This window comes from Ornithodoros turicata, chromosome 8, assembly GCF_037126465.1.
Source record: "Ornithodoros turicata isolate Travis chromosome 8, ASM3712646v1, whole genome shotgun sequence".
In the NCBI taxonomy this organism is placed as follows: Eukaryota; Metazoa; Arthropoda; class Arachnida; order Ixodida; family Argasidae; genus Ornithodoros; species Ornithodoros turicata.
The window spans coordinates 24,681,406-24,698,361 of record NC_088208.1 but is presented as its reverse complement, the minus strand read 5'-3'; the positions used below and the strand labels follow the sequence as shown (position 1 = coordinate 24,698,361).

At 47.7% G+C, this 16,956-nt stretch overlaps 2 protein-coding genes across 4 annotated transcripts in view; one reads left to right on the top strand and one right to left on the bottom strand.

Annotated features, from left to right (window-relative positions):
* Window positions 1–16,956, top strand: part of LOC135366738 (leucine-rich repeat-containing protein 15-like) — a 584,634-nt gene that overhangs the window by 16,030 nt on the left and 551,648 nt on the right. The window lies entirely within an intron of this gene.
* Window positions 7,986–13,364, bottom strand: LOC135366737 (low-density lipoprotein receptor-related protein 4-like). The gene is made up of 2 exons (XM_064599593.1): window positions 10,974–13,364; window positions 7,986–9,449 (listed from the first exon to the last, which is right to left on the bottom strand). The coding sequence occupies exons 1-2, from the start codon at window positions 13,304–13,306 to the stop codon at window positions 9,392–9,394; spliced, it is 2,391 nt and encodes a 796-aa protein (XP_064455663.1). The 5' UTR covers window positions 13,307–13,364; the 3' UTR covers window positions 7,986–9,391.

Sequence of the window (16,956 nt, the reverse complement as noted above, 5' to 3'; positions counted from 1 at the left end):
GGATTCCACGAAATGTTGTCGAAAACGGTGTTCAGTCGTGACAGCGACTGGTTCCACGAAGGGTTGCCCAAAATGGTGGCCGCAGTCGTAACAGTGGACTCTAATGGCGAATTCGGGTGGTCATGTTCGCTTGGTTGGAGCGAAGCAATCTCGTATATTCGCGTGGCGCTTTCCGAGAGCCAGGAATTTGCCAGCTAGCACTTTTTTCGCTCGGTCTCGAAGCCACCGAGCAGCGGGTTACCCAACTATATCCGGTGTCGTCACGTCCTCACTGCAATGGTGAGTGCTCTCATTGGCCTGCTCGTCGAAGTTCACGTGGTTAACAGACGACGGAACCCGAGGACGGGTGACCGCGATGCCCCTAGCGTGATCCAAGTGACTAAAACAACTAGATTCCTGGCACTCATGTTCGGGTGGCAACGGTCACGTGATCCAGCTTGGGCGCCGACCTAGCAATTTTCGAGCACCAGGCCGTGTTGCCATGAAATGACCACCCGAATTCACCATTAGTGACTACGTCACGTCATTTAAGCCGTCCTTAATAAGGAGACAGAAATATATAGGGCTTACATGTTTGGTTCCTTATTGCACTATGCATTGTTTCAAAAGCGAGTGTCCACATCAACGAAACATAAATACACTGAAAAAAAGTTTTGATCCCCATAAGAACAGTCTACATTTCGAGTCGTCCACATTAACGGGGTCCGCATTAACGAGGCACATCTGTATAGACGCACTTCTATTTGTAAACAAGAGGGAGCATCTGCGCGTGCGCATAGAGCAGACAATCGCTGGTGGGCGAAAAGGCAGTAGGAAACCGCATGGTGTGTGCGGCGTATTTGTCCTTTCTGTACCGCGTAGCACCAGTAGCTACACCACCTTGCCTCATGGCTTTAATAACGACAGGAAACATCCAGTGACTGGATGATCGTGCAATTTTTGCCCACCAAACTGGACAGCAGCGCCGCCGCATTGGTATGACGTCACGCAGTCAAGTGCGTCTATAGCTAGAGTCCCCCAGTTGAATTCGTGCTATCAATATGAAGCCTCCCGCATTCTTCGCCGCCGACGAATGCGTCAAACAATCTATAGCTCTTACCACTCCATACGCCTCTTCTGTTCCTCTGAGCCAATGCGCGGACGCGATAAGGACACGCGAAAGGAAAATATCTTTCTAATTAACACTTTACTTTCCACATTACCTTTATCTCCACTTTTTCAAGCCTGCAATTCAACTCGTTCGTCGTTTTTCGATGTCTCGTTATCTGTATAAATCGGGCGCAGTCCCGGCTCGGCCTCGCCCCCCCCCCCCCCCCCCCGACCCTCCCTCCCCTGTATCGCGACGACAGAGTCGGAAGAATGAAACAATGAACTTTCGTGCCGAAACTATCTCCCTGCATTCGGCTTCCCATAAGGAGTAAGCGAAAGCACTATACGACGATTGAAGATAACACGAGGCTGGAATCAGTGTGTGTCCGTCGGAAATGGGGACTTCCCGGATCGGATAGGTTGTCTTGCCGGTCTTAAATAGGCCTCTCTGTGCAAGAAGTCTTTTGACAAATGGCTTTTGTCTCGGCCGAAACACGGCGCACTGGTCCCTCGATATGGAAAACGAATGGTCTATTGATTTTGGGCCGGTATTTGTCTTCTTGGAAGAGGAAAGATTCGGCAGGTTCGTAGAGGATATGGCTGGGACAGTATTAGATGAGTTTTTTGTGGAATGATGTCGCGACTTCATATAATTTCTTCCTTGCTTTTGTGTGTGTAGCGTAAAAGAACAGCGGAGGCGGATCTTGGAAGGTTCATGGGACTCCCGTGATTTAGTATAGAGCGACATCAGTGCTGGCGACGAGAAGCAGGCGGCAAATGTATAGAGAGTTGACATTGGAAGTCTGTTAAAAAGACAAAGGGGAAGAGGAGATACACCGAGATCGGAGACGGTCGCGCGAATTAACGGACCGAAGAAGTACTGGCGAAGATTCTCTGTGTCTTTTGTCTACAAGAAGCTGCTTGGCACGTGTGCACAATGGCACAATGTGCACGTCTATGTGTATATCAATCTACGCAGTCTACAAACTGAACATCCAAGGTAGAGAGGTCTAAGGTCTGCGTCTACTTTGGATATTGGACCATCTCTCTGTGACGAAATCTCGCGTAACATTGCACCATTGAACGCCCTGTTTTTATCAAAAGTTACAGATTTTGTATAGCCAGATAGATTGGAAATCTATTGTAAGAGTAGCAACAAAGCAATGGCACCATTTGTCTGGAAGCAATTAATAATTGTGCTCTCTATGTACTCTCCTCAAACTTGAGGAATGTGCGGCCCACAAGACCCTCCCTTACAAAAATGCCACATGAGTACCTATTGTCCTATTTTTATTGAGTGTATAGAAACTCAGTAGAAAATCAGCTCCTAATGAGTTTCCTCCATAGAAAGTCAAAATAATTTCTTATGATTACCTTATTGTATTTCTAATGAGGGATACCAAAAGATTCTTTATTGACTTCCAGTTGAAATGCAGAGGTGTTATGGTCACCAGCTTTCCTTTCATTTTTTCTTAATAAACATATCTCCCCCCCCCTTACACCCCTCCATTTTACTTCTTTGTTTCGAAGTTTTCACTTCAGGTGAACACTATCGACAACATCATCGTCGCCCTCTGTTCCAAAGCGCGTGATTTTTGCTTCCGCGTGTCGTTTTTCTAAGCTTCCTTCTGCGTCTCCGCAAGTCTTGACCATGGACACTTCCGACAGAGCGTCCTTTAGCCCACGACGAGGACCATACCGCATCGTGGACATCGACATGGCCGTTTCCGTCGCTTGCCTTGTGAGCACGCTGTTCATCCTCTTCTCAGTTGTCGTTGGTCTGCAGTCCCGTCTCCTACGGATTGCCCGCCCCCACGAGATGCAGACGTCGCCATCTTCCACCGACATTCACTCTGAACCAGAAGACCAGCCTGTCAGGTACCTTGATGCTCCGCACGTCCGTCCACATAATCGCTCACGAACCAACGTGAATGCTGTGAACTACACGTTGTACCCTTCGCACGTCTACACTTCTGGCATGCGCTCTTTCTGCGTGATGAACGGCAATATGCTGAACAAGACCCGCCACAATATTGCCTACAGCCTGCGCACGTTTCCGTACCACCTCTGCACTGACGTGGCATACTGCTGTGCTGACATCGAAGGGGACGAGCGTAGAGTGCTGCTCGGTGCCCCGACAACTCTGGAACTCCAGGTGTTTTCTTCGCTGAAGAGGTACAACCCGTTCCTGAAGACGTGGATATTCGTTAGTGTGTCTCAGCCGGAATTAACCCGAGCGTTGATCAAAGGCGATAGTGGTGAGTCGTGGGATTGGTTTACGTCACACACGTTACGCTGGCTTAAGCTGTACGCTTACGACGCTGTCGCCATCACGTGGTCGCCCCAGTACGAGATTAACGCCACTGCATCTTTCGTTGAGCATTTGAGAGATGCGTTAACAGCCGAAGACAAGTACCTGGCCATTATCGTTTACCTGGAAGACATCGAACTGGACAGCGCTATCGTCCTGAAAAGAACACTTGAAATTCTTGGACCCGATGGTGTGATCGTATGCCCCCTACCTACGAGACCGGACGCGCGTTTCTCTGAGACGTATCTGCCTTACAGTCAAGACATCGTCGAACGCTACCGCAAATTACAGTCCTTCATCGGGTCTGCTCCCAGTAAGAAGCGTCCTACGTCGAACAACCGAGTCTGCTTCTTGTTGACTTTAGCCGGAACCGCATTGGTGCTGGACGACGCGAGAGACACGAGAGTGCGCTCAAAGTGCGTTGGTCCGTGGACCGGAGGCATCGTTGGAGCCGGCAGAGTCGCCTTCGAAGACGTGTGCCGGAAGTCTTGGGACGAAACGCGGATCGAGAAATATGCTGTGGTAGCGACAAAGGGCTTACTGTGGACAGCAACTCACAGCCTGGAGACCTTGAGGAGACTGCTGGACGCACTGATGAACGATACGGAAGGGGGAAGGTATTGCATGGGAGTAACCGATCCAGAATGGGATGACATCTCTGGCTTCTGTCCCGGAGGCCGGATCTATCCTCTCACGCAACTCGTATTCAGTTCGGCTACTACTTACACCGTGCGCAGTGCCTTGTCGGAGCACGGAGTCACGGACGAAGTCGTGCCTGCCGGGACACCTGCTGTATTAGCTGATATTGCCGATGCTGGGCTGCCATGACAGGCTTCGCAGCTGCTTTAGAGTTGATGAGCATTATTATGAGATAAAATGAGTACACCATTTGCACGCTTTGCCAGTTTCAATTTCAATATGTAACATATAGCTTCCTAGAAATTTATCAACTATGTTGAACAGTTATATAAGCTCCGTAAAGCGAAATTTGTTGAACGTCATATGCTGGTAGCCGGGTTCTGCAAGGCGCCCTAAATTGCGAACTGAGGAAAACGTTTCAAATGTTTCCCTCGTATATGGTCACAGAAACACGTAGTTTTAGCGCATCGTACGCTATCGCCTTTGCGTACGTAAGAGATAGGGTATAGGTGGTTCTGTGCACGCGCCTAACAACGCTTCGCGCAGAAGCCCCACGCTATCCCTCACGTACACAAAGGCGACAGCGTACGGTGTTGGTGAACGGTTTATTTCAGTGATCCTTACAATATAGAAGTTCACGCATCATAAGTAAAAGAAAAAAGTGAATTGGGGAGCAACTCCACATTATAGTTCCATAGATCTCCATTTTAGTCTTTAGTCCTCGGTGGTGCAGATAGTCCCTAAACTTTCCGTGCATTTACTCTCGAACGGGGCTCGTGGGTAGACTGAGCTCTTTTGGGGACATCTAGTCCCCAAGATGAATAAAATTGCTATTTTGATTTTCTCTGGGTGTACGAACGACACGGTTATTCTCGCAGTTAAAAAGTGGCAAATACGGCATTATCCCAAATTTAGGAATAGCTTGCACAGGATGTCACTGTACCATAAAATGGCCATATTGCTTTGTTAATAGAAGTCGGTTATCTATATACGCTACGACAGTTTGTCTTTGCACTGGGGAGAGGGCAAAGTTTGGAGTAACCACATGACGAAGTATCTGTCCACTCACAAGGCACGGTTAAGGGGGTATTGGTAGAACGGCATGGGTCCACAGAAGAAACCACGTGCTCCTCACCTTGAAATGTTGCCGTCTTATATGAAAATGTTGCCCTCTTATTATTCACGGGCAATAGGTGGAAGAGGGAAACTAGGGGGTTGCGCGCACAGCTGACCTACTTAGCGCATTCCCTAGAAAAGGCAGTAGAGGACCATTGAGTACAAATGCCTGCCAAGAGGGACCAATAGGGACCACCACGAGGGACCAATGAGGTCACTTCACGGGCAATATTGGGAAGAGGGAAACTAGGGTGTTGCGCAGGCAACTGTCCTACTTGCATAGCGTATTCCCTCGGAAAGCACATGATTCACACTCTTTGCGCTTCTTGGGAGCTCGATTCTGCGTCTCCTGGATTACTAGAGGAGCTACATCGGAACGTAGCCAATAGGCCTCTCCCTCTTTGTAAACAAATGACGTCGTAGTGTTTGACAGCGCCACCAATTTGGTGGGGTTGAACTACGCTCGAAGTAGGGGCGAACAAGGTTGCGCCCGAAAGCCACCCTTTTGAGGGGATTACGATGGTCTCTGAAAGGGACGGGACCTTCTGTCCTACTTTTCTTTCAACAGGAGGCAGCGAACAAGTGCCCACTCGTGGAACCCAGCCCTCCCCTTCCGATTTGTTTCGGTCTCAGTCTGTCTATACCAACGTCATGATGACGTTTCCCCGGTAGAGGTCTATTTCATCAGCCGCTTGCTTCAGTATTCCTGAATTTTCTGAACCTGTGAACGACGTTCTTGCAGTGCGAGTGCCTACTACCAGACCCAGGCATGCACAAGACAATGTAGTATACGCATTTTCCGTAGAACGTCCGGCGATGTCGTTCCTGTAAACTTGAACTTCCATAACACGCCGACGCAGCCCTTAACCGGAGTCGATTGCTGCCAGTAACCGATGAGCGCTATTCGGGACGTTGTTTAGGAATCGAGAGGGTTTTATGGGGCCGTTTTTCTACCGCTCGCCTCATGCTCAGAACCCCGTGAGGACCATTAGCTTATATCTGCAGACCTGAATGGCCCATTTGGGCTTCTGTTTTCAAGGAGCCTTCACGGCGGACGCCTATAATTACCACTAGGGCTCCTGGAAAGCAATGCATATGTGCCCGCCTCAAGTACCCGAGGATGAAGGTAAATGAGGCACCATAAGGTCGAAAGTGAATTTAGCGAACATTTTTGGCACAAACAAGACTGACCATTAGTTCTCACGCAGCGGTTTCTTGGTTGGTTGATTGCGTTTTATTGCCGAGTTATCTGCTTGCCGATATGATGCGGGGATGGACCGTACATGCTGGGCATTAAAGGGGTGCTAAAGTGCACATACCGTTACCTCGACACCAACGCAAAAAGAACAGGTTATGCGGTGAGGTTCTCTTTCAAGGGTGCGTGGAAACGTGCCTATATTTGCCTCAGGGCGTGTCAGGCAAACACGAAGAAATACAAACGCGGCAATATTTCGTTGCACTTTTCGGGTGGAAATGTCTCGTCCAATACATGACACTCACCTTTGTTTCACACTATATACAGAAGAGTGTGCTGTAAAACACCCTTCTGTTAATTTTTTTTGTCACATTTGACGACCTTAGTTCTTTATTCACACGGATTCGGCAGTTGGGGAGCGGTATAATTCGGTGTAAAACTGAAAGTGGCTGATTACCGCATTTCTATTTTGGATTTCGCATCCCTCTCACATGTAGTAAACTGTGTAGGGACAAATGGGCCGCTCGACTTGAACTCAGCCAAAGCTGAAAAATATAAATAAAAAAATAAAATATAAACGTGTGTGCGTTTTCTGAGGGTGAGGACAAATTATATAAACTTGTTCCCCCTCCCACATCCTCGGATATCGTCGAAGCAAACCGCGAGACTCATGCGTATGATACGCCTACGCTGTGTCTGGCTTCACGCGACGGCTTCGGCATAATTTCCTGGAACATGACGCTCGTTTCTCCTAGCTATGCCAAGTAATGTCAAAATAACCCCGTGGAAAGATAATTTACGCCACGTTATGTGCTCCCTTGGCAGCATTTCCTGGCTAGGATACTGAAAAGGAAATAAGACACAGGGCACGATGTTGCAGACTCATATCTCGGCTGCAGATAGCCACTTTCGTTCTCACACACACCACAGCTCGCGTCGAGAAGCGTCCACTCTACACCGACTACGACTTAATGTCGCCAGGACCACTCTGCTTCTCTATAAAATGAGTCTCCTCCACTTCGCCCAAATGCCCCACTTGCGCTGTTGAAGCTGATATTCCACGTCTTCTCCTCGACTGTCACAGGTTTGACACCCCTCAGACGAACGACGTCTACTCGAGCTGCGGCGCACAGACTTTTCTCTGGCCACCCTGCTCGGCCCAGCACGACATCCCACACAGCGGTCTGTGACCAAAGCACTTTTGACGTTCCTCAGCGTCACAGGTCTCATGCACAGCCTTTGAACTCGTCTTCCCATATCATTCGTCAGTGCCCCACCATCACCTCTCACCCTCATACACATTACTTTCATCTTTTTTTTTTATGTCTTATTCGTCTTTAATCTATCTCATCCTTCTTTCAGCTTTTGTTAGTTTATCCTTTATTTCCTAATTCCCTTCTGTTCTTTTCAATTTTTTTTTGCGGATTTGCAGGCCGACGTACCGTTGACCTTTCCTCCTTTTTTTTTTCTCGTTGTTATAGTAAATATATCCCCCATTTTCTTTTTCTTCTTCAGAACAACAACTTTCGTTTCATCACTGATGTCGACAGTCCGACTGCCAAGATGGCGTTCTTAGAGTCCAAGAGAATGCGCTTAGACTCATGCGAGTCGATTAACGTAAGCAAAAAAAATGAGTCAATTTTCCCATTTATTTATGCCAACTTAATATATACAACAGATGTAGGGTCACATTAAAACTGGCATGCCAGTTGCTTTAAAGCCTCAGTCAGACTTCACCGTAACGCGCGAGCACATAGTCCGCGCAGACGCCAGCGCCGCCGAGCGTTGGCCACTGGGTTTTAGACTAAGTCGCGGGGCGCACGCAGCACAGCCGTCGGTCGCCGTCATCGTCGAAGCATAGACGGATTGTGGATGCGATGAATACCCAACTGAGTGGGCAGAGACACTTTTGTGAGGCAGCGCATGACACACGGGCACGTTTGAACTCCTTTTCATTAGTGGTCCTTCACAGCCGGGCCCCAAACTTGAGCTTTCACATAGCGATCGTTATCGTTATATTTAAAGTTCGCGCGCTCCAAAGGCGCTTTGGTAGGCTCGCTCAAGACCTCGTGGCGAATCACAGGCCGAAGTGATGCATTTAACGCGTGTTATGAGATAACGACAAGTTGGAGATCTGGCTCCCAGCAAAGGACACCTTCGCGAAAGGAGTTCGTGCCGGTGACACGCGGCAAGGGCGAACTCCTTTTGGTGTTTCGTTTCCAAATATACCCAAAGATGTCGCGCTAGATATTTCCGCTATAACCAGCCGACACGTACGTGAACGTAACAATACGACCAATGATTTCAATATACGTACTGTAACTGCAATATCCGCACGCGGACCTCGAGCACTTGAACGCGGTCTAGCCTTTGTTCGAGAGTACTGTCGTCATATCGCCCTTCGTTCGAGGCTACGCCATACGCCTTTACAGATGGAAAGGAGATCGTCGATCTCAGCTTCCCATAAGGACCGCCTCGTAAAAGGAGATTCTCCTTTGCCGTGTATTACGTCACGCAACGTCCTTCCGATAGGTATCCCTTTGCGTAAAGGAGGTCAAACGTGCCCATGTATCAGGGGTATTAGCCCAGACAAGGACACAGAAGCTCCGCAATGGTGGCGTCGGCGCGTTACGGTTAAGTCTCATGGCAGCTGTACATGTCATACGTACATCGTCACGTGGCAGCGCGCAATCTAAATAAAAACATAAAATCACCCAAAGCGACTGTAGCTTCGCGGACGCATCCCACTGCGCGGGAGTCATATCTACAGATAAGAACACTGCTTACAGCAAGCTCTATGCAGTCAATAGGGCTCCCCGTGCAAACGAGTAGTAATTAAGAATGTATCACTCACGCACACTGGCAGCTTTTAACGCGTAATGGTTCACTTCGCGTGTAGATGGATGCATATATTCTTCTCTTGGCTTTACGTCGCGAATGACAGTTAGTGGCACTTTCACTCAAAGGGGCTTTACACGGTGCAGAACTGAAAAGTTGAGGGGCCCGAGTTTCCCGGTCTTCATTCTCAGTTATCGAGGCGGTTACAGACATACTGCCGATCTTCCACTGGGTACACAGATTTGTCCACAGCTGGTGAACCTGTGAAAAGAGAGAGAGAGAGAGAGAAAAAAAAAGAGAAGGAAAGACGGCATCAAAAGTGGGACCAAACGATTAAAAGGGCACGAAAGTGATAAACGTGATAAAGTGAAAAAAACAAAACAAAAACACTTCAGTGCCCCTTTAAGACAAAATTTCACCAGAGGCGATACTCTACCCCATTGCTGGTGGGGATGTGGGGAATAAAATAATGAGCCCCTTCACAATAACGATCGAAGTCCGGTGGTGTCCAGAACCAGAATCTGAATGTTAGTGATATGGCTTCGTTGTGCCTTTAGTATGATATGCTTTTGATATGCTCTTACTTGATCCCCGTATGTGTATGTGACGATGTGCAGGCGATTGCTTAATTTAAACACGTGTACGAAACAATGCTGACCAGCCTATCCCTAGTGAAAATTTTTCGTTTTGATGTAAAGAGTGGCAGGCGGAAGTCAATCATTACAGTACAGCCTACTCATATATCACAAATACACAATCACATTTAGACTGTTAATATGAGTTTCTGAACTACAACCCTAAGAGAAGCATGTTCTTTCAAGTATGTTGGCATAACTGGCACTGGTAACCTGAAATGGGATGCTCATATTGACATTGCATTCCGGAAGGATGTGGATGCTACGACTCAAGTTAAAACTAGCCACAGAGGATGTTAAATTAGTAGCCCATAAATCTCTCGTTAGACCATGCTTAGAATGTGCACTAGAAATATGGGACCCCGCTGTACAATTACATTAGCAGAGAAAATAGAGAGAACACAAAGGCGTGCTACACGTTTTATCCTTTCACGCTGCTCTGGATCGAGCTCAGTCACGCAGATGCTTCAAGAAGTAGAAATAAGTCCTTTGCGAACCCGGTAGTAAAGTAGATACGACTTAAATTATCTTTCTCTAGCGTGATATGTTCTTAAATGGCTCCTAACGTAGACGCCGATAAATATATATTTTGCATGGTAGTCAGTCAATCTTTGAGGCATCATCACTCGAAAACAGTAACGCCAAAAAATTCTTTTCTGAAATTTCGTTACCAGTTTCGTTACTGGAATTTGTTATCGGCTGCTGAAATTTAGTTAGTTTAACTGAAAGTAGCTTAGTTTCTTTACAGTTACATTTTAAGGAAGAAAAAATCCGAATCTCAAAAACTTTGTTTTAACGCTTACACTGTCCAAGCATAATGATACCGTGTTATAAACTGAAGATGTTTCATGAGCCGTAACAGCACGGTGAGAGTTAGTCTAAGGCCATCCTGTTCGCGTACGAGATGACAAAATTCACGGAATCTCTGGATGGGAAAGACGCTAGGGTATTTGAGGCCTCGACAAAACAACGCTATAGGGAATCGATGAGTGGAGGATATTGCAATACCTGAGTTACTTTATATATATATATATACAGTTACTTTTACCAAAAGTAGCTACAACCCAAGACAGACCGACAGTGCGTTAGAACAAATAAATAAACACTTTGACGGAAAGGAAGACAAAAGTCTACTTTAAGGCTTGCTTACTTTGGCAGAGTGCACACCCCAGGCTCTGTATCCGGCTGTTCCTTGGTGCGAACCACAGCCGTGATCGTCGCCGTGCCGTTCAAGTTCAATTGACGGGTGATCCCTTCTCCAATGTGCATGAAATGTATGTTTGTATCGACCATCGTCACCCAGTGCACTAAGTTGTCCGCTGCTATCAAGCGATGCATATCAGTCGTGAATCCCTCAACAACAGTCACCGGCCAATATTTCGTCGTCTTCAAGCTGACTGAAGCTATTCCGTCACGCGATGCATCGGCCCAGAAGAGCTTTTCCGACCAGAGGTCCACACTGAGCGACAGAGGCCGAAAACCAGAAAGCATTCGTAGCTTCCGAGGGTTCTTTCCGTCCATAGTGTAGCGCGTAATAGCCGTGAAGTCTACCAGCGAGAGCACGAACAACACTCCTCCTTTGGGATAGAGCGCAACGTCGTATGGTTGCCTAAGCTTCTGCAAGAGTACCACGTGTGCCGAGCCGTTCCAGTTGCACACCTCAAGGGTGTTCATGTCGCCGTTGACCCAGTAGAGGAGGCCGTTCGCCGTGTCGAAGTCCATGGCCGGTACGTTTCCACTGTTGTAATCATGGACGAGCGCGACCTCGTTACTCAGTGTATTCATGCGCAGAATCTTCTTTCCATTTGTGTCACTAATATATAGGTTGTTGCGCACACTGTCGTGGGCCATAGCCCCTACCACAACTGCTGTATCGTAGGCAAGCTTTGTGACCTCAAGCCCGGTGTGAAACAAGACGTTGTGTTTCACGTGGTAGAGTACTCCTGCATCGGCTGCGTATAAAGACCCAGTGTAGCTGGTGTCGTTCCTGTACGATGGTGGTGTGGGTTCTTCTGCTGCAGCAGGAGCTTCCGTGATGGTAACCGGAAGAGGCACCACGTGACCTGCCCTCGGTTCGCAGCGTTCGCCGTCGGAACAGAGACACTTGAACCCACCTTCTGCTAGGGCGCATATTTCAGTGCACGGGTTGTATTTGCATGGATTTGTGATGTTCTTCGGTCTTAACGAGGGGTGGTAAATCGAAATGCCCATGACGTCGATGGAACGCTTCGGAAAGAGGTGTCCCCGGTGAGTCCCGTCGTACTTGTTGAACATGTCGATCGTATCCGAAGTCCAGTCACTCCAGTAGGCTGTGCTTTCGAAGACAGCCAGGGAAAATGGATGCACGTCATCTCTCCGTAGCAAGAGAGTTCGCTTTCGGGTGCGCATGTCCAGGTACTCAATGGTGTTGCGACGGCCGTCACACCAGTAGAGCCTGTTTGTCGGTCGGTCGTAGGCTAGACCATTTGGCCATTCGATTCTTTCGGTAACCAATGCAAATGGCTTCGACCCATCCATGTACGCTTGCCAAATGGATGGCGCGGCGCCCCAGTCGGTCCAGTACATAGTGGCTATTTCTGGACGCAGGACAATGGCTCGGGGCTTTTGACCAGCCTTGCTGACGATGGGAACGCATCTCGAGTCGTCCGTTGTGCAGACGTCAATCCTTTTCATCTCACGGTCGGCGATGTAGAGATTCCCTGTCACCCAGTCGAACGCCAGGCCATCGATTTGAGAATTTGAATAAGACGTGATGCTAAGCATTTTACAGTCAGTGCTGTTCATGTAGCAATAATACAAGGACCTCTCCTTGGAGCCCGCCCAATAAACGCGGTTCGTGTCCCCGTCGAAATCGACCACACGAGCTCGTTTTTCACCGGCACCTACGTAGAATGTTTGGTTCGACCTCATCCAAACGCCGTACACCTTCTGATTGTCGCAGTAGAACAGCAACGGTTCTGGCCCATCAGCTTGACAAAGCGTAGTGTTGACAGTTTCGTATCCCGGCATGCATGAGCAACGATACGCCCCTGGAAGGTTAATACACGTCTGCTCGCAGTTGTGAGTGTCGTCTGCACACTCGTCCTCGTCTTCACATCCGACGCCATCTTCCAAGAGACGGAATCCAGTGGTGCAATAGCACATTGCTTCACCAGCGACGAACTTGCATCCTTGGCTGCAGTGCTTCAGACTACACGCATCGCAGCCGTCCTCGTCCGCTCCGTCGGAACACTGTCGTTCCCCGTCACATCGCCATCTCTGAGGCAGACATCGACCATCGCACAATGTGTCCGGCACTGGACACCACTGTTGTGGACAGTCGGCTTCGTCGAGCCCCGTCTCGCAATCGTTATCTCCGTCACAGCGGTGATCCTCCGAAATGCACTGACCGTCACCGCAGTCGAAGGTACCGTTCGGACATTCTGCCGATGTCCGATGAAACGTTGCGAGCACCACGAGAGCTAGAAATCTCTTGGGCCACATTCTTGACGAGCGACGCGAACTCAACGGCAGCTTGACTGCGCTCACTGGTGACGCGGCGGCTGAGTGGAGCCAGTTATACCCGACGCGTTTTGATAAGGAACAGAGTCGAAAACAGACGTAACGCGACACTCGCTCTCGCGTGTAATAGCGGTTCCTGCGGAGACGTCCCCGTTGCCAAGTTTCTTCGGTTTGAGTTTTTGGCTGGAGGTAATTGGATCGTGCCATGTATAGAGTTATTGAAACCAAGTTCGTTCTGGGGCTGGATGGCCATGAGCCCCCCTCCCGTCCAGAAGCACCATCTTCTTTGTGGCGCAATTTCCAGAAGAGAATTAGGCAATTTACGTTATTTACTATTTTTTAATTTGTGCTAACGATAAAGTGGTACTGGTTTCTAACGTCAAGAAAATGTTAGGTGATTTATGGTTCCGTTGAGAACTTGTTAAGAAATTAGGCAATTAGGAAGTTAGGAAATTAGGCAATTTACGTTATTTACTATTTAATTATGTGCTCTGCATCTCTAGCAATGTGCATTTGACTGATAATTTATTCTGATACATAAATGTCCTGCACCTAAAAGCTCCATAGAAAGTTCTCGCTCAAATCTGGACAATGTGTGATCTCGGTAACCTCTCACTGTGAGGCTGACCGTTTTATTTTCACCAAATTACCGCCTCTGGCGATGAAACACTCCAATAATTTAATTTAATTTCATTTCATTTTATTTCCACCAATCACGTATGGCGGCACGGACTGAATGCTGTAAAGAGACATAATTAATTATCACAAAAATAAAGGTTTGTTGCTGTTCTCACTGAAAGTAAGTAGAACGGTGAAAATTGAAGCACAAAAATTATATTCTATAATACCAAAGATTATTTCGGCTTCAGCTTTATATTCTCGCGATGTAAAGCCCGGAATTATTAATTATCATTATTACTACTACCAACTCCTCGTTTTCGATGGTTATATTTTCCTATATGTATTACGAAGTAGGGCGGAGACAGGCGAAAAAAGAAGTTGTCCTGTTATCTTACGATATTACAAGTGAATTCAGACTTGCATTACTGAAGTTTGGTTTTGCACAAATTTTTGCCGCGTTTCGGGAGATCTAAAAAACTATAGTCGCCAAAAACGAAGAAAAACCCTATATTTATTCATAACCAACGCTGTGAGCTTCCGAGCACCCCCCCCCCCCCCAATTTGGGGGAGGGGCGCCTGGGGCTGCTGCCCCTCTCGCGCACCCATCGGAACAGCTCTTGTTATCACATCACAACAACCCTTCCGCTATCACGTGATTAGACTTTTGCGTAGAGCACAGCGCCGAGAGAGACCACCCAAGCAGCACAATGTACTGAAAGTCGAGTGCAATAGGGGTGGACGGTATGTGTCTTATCAATGTTCTTTAGCTTCATGAGTGCGTTCAAGACCTTCCACCTACCCGTCCACCCCTCTTGCACTCGACTTTCAGTACATTGTGCTGCCTGGACAGGAACTGGGTCACGGAACTCGTCATACTTGATGAGGAATTGCGAGCGGATGCGCCAATAACATCCGGATCTCGGGATGTCGGTTCGGTCTTCGTGGAATGCAACGAACGCTCACTTACGTCACTGTTCCGACTTAGTTTATCGTGTTTGCGTAAGCGTTCTCTAAGGGTTGTTCGAAACACACCGTGCCGCAGCTTTCGCTTCTTGAAAGAACTGTAACGAAATACAACTTGAATAAACATACAGATGTTGCCATGGTTTATCGCTGCTATGTCAAGCCGTGATGTTAGACGTCGCCGTCAGGGAGTGTTCTGAGGAATGGGAAAGCGGGCGAGGGAGATACGTAATCAAGCCGTGTTCTATGTTCGGCAAAACACAGAGACGCAACTGTCGTCGGCTGCGCTTGTGGCAGCGGGGTAGGCGCGGTCAAGGAGGAAGGTGTTCCGCACAGAGTGTCATTCAGCAAACATTATCATCATCATTCCGCACCATTCCGCGAGTGTCATGAGTTTGGTAAAGGTAGCTGCAGGTGTAGGTGCGCTGTTAGGCGTAACGGTAGCTCCGGTAAAGGTAGGTGTCATGGTAAAGGAAGCTGACAAGTCGAAGATCAGCAACGCGTTATGTCAGCAACAGTTTTCTGAACCGTTAATGCGAAAAAGCTTCCGGTGTAAGTAATAAGCCACGCGCTACGTTGGAACAGCTCACGTGACCTGCAAATCGTAATGATCAAAGCATCGGACATCAAACCATCAAGGTGTCAAAACTAACGAACTATCGAAGTAGCAAACAATGTAAAGAGCTTATATGAAAAAAAAAAAAAAAAGAGAGAGAGAGAGAAACAGCTCGTTTCAGCTCCAACATTGTCACCAATTGATGTGTCCGGACAAAAAGGGGGGAAAAAGTTTTGTTACTCATTGCAGATCACTCAACACAGCATACCACATACACTGTTAGATGTAGAGTGGCTAATTAAACGACTTGCATCATGCTGCCAAATTGCCGGCACCTCCAGGGCTGAAAGCCCGCAGAAGCCAGGGAGACCGGGAAGCCTTGCTGCAAAGGTATACAGTCCAACCTCGTTAATATGACACTCGTTAATACGACATTCCCACTTTATGACGGGAACCCTTCCCTCCCAATGGCCACCACATGTAACTCTTTTTCGTTAATATGACTCTTGTTAACACGACATCCCCGCTTTATGACCATTTTTCTCGGGAACCGTTCCCTCCCAATGGCTTCCACATGTGACACTTTTTCGTTAATATGACACTCGTTAGTACGACATCCCCGCTTTATGACCATTTTTCTCGGGAACCGTTCCCTCCCAATGACATCCACATGTAACCCTTATCCTTAGTATGACATTTTGTTTATATGACAATCACGGGTACTTTCAGCACAATTAAGGACGAACACGTGTACTTTACCTTCGTTATTAGTCACTGTATTATTGGTCACTGGACATGCGCTTCTCCTGACCTCATTGTCCTTGGTCATATGGTCAGAGTGAGCTGCTGCAGTCATGAGGCATTCATCAAACACGTCTGAGAAGAAGCACAAATGAACACAACTGACTGCCGGTAAAGAAGAAGGCGATATGCGTGAGATTAAGATTTACACTAAGCAAACATATTTATCGATCTTTTTCAAAAGAATAAAGCGTTACACATTCTTTTAAAATGCCGCATTATGCCATTTTGCGGGTAATTTTCTACTTTTCGAAGCTTACGTAACGGGCACAGTACTACTCGTAACACGTGGTGTCGGCTAATATTACAATTCGCTTTATGACCAAAATCTGGGGGACCGTCCCTGGGTCACATTAACGACTTTCGACTGTATAGGAAATGACTTCTGCAAACTCGACCGACATATCGAGCCAAATCTACAAGCACACCGCGCTAGCTTATCACGCTCTTTTCGCATCCCCTGTTTCCTTGTCACATCTATTCCTCTCTTCACCCTTCGGTCTTCTTGACGTCACCTCACCCGAAATATTGCAGGTGTGACACGTAATCTCGAACGCAATGTAATACGAATCACCCCGTTCCTATATAGCCGCATAGCTCCGTTTGCCTTCGCTGGAAGGAATCTAAACGAGCCACCCAATAGCCACCGAATGCTTGCTGTCATTGTCCCCGTACACTACATGCCGAATCG

What these genes read in the sequence shown, in the direction of transcription:
- LOC135366737 (XM_064599593.1), bottom strand. Translation starts at nt 13,306, where the DNA reads ATGTGGCCCAAGAGATTTCTAGCTCTCGTGGTGCTCGCAACGTTTCAT. An exon ending in GGGGTGTGCACTCTGCCAAA is followed by an intron (nt 9,450 to 10,973) that starts GTAAGCAAGCCT and finishes CTCTTTTCACAG; the next exon opens with GTTCACCAGCTGTGGACAAA.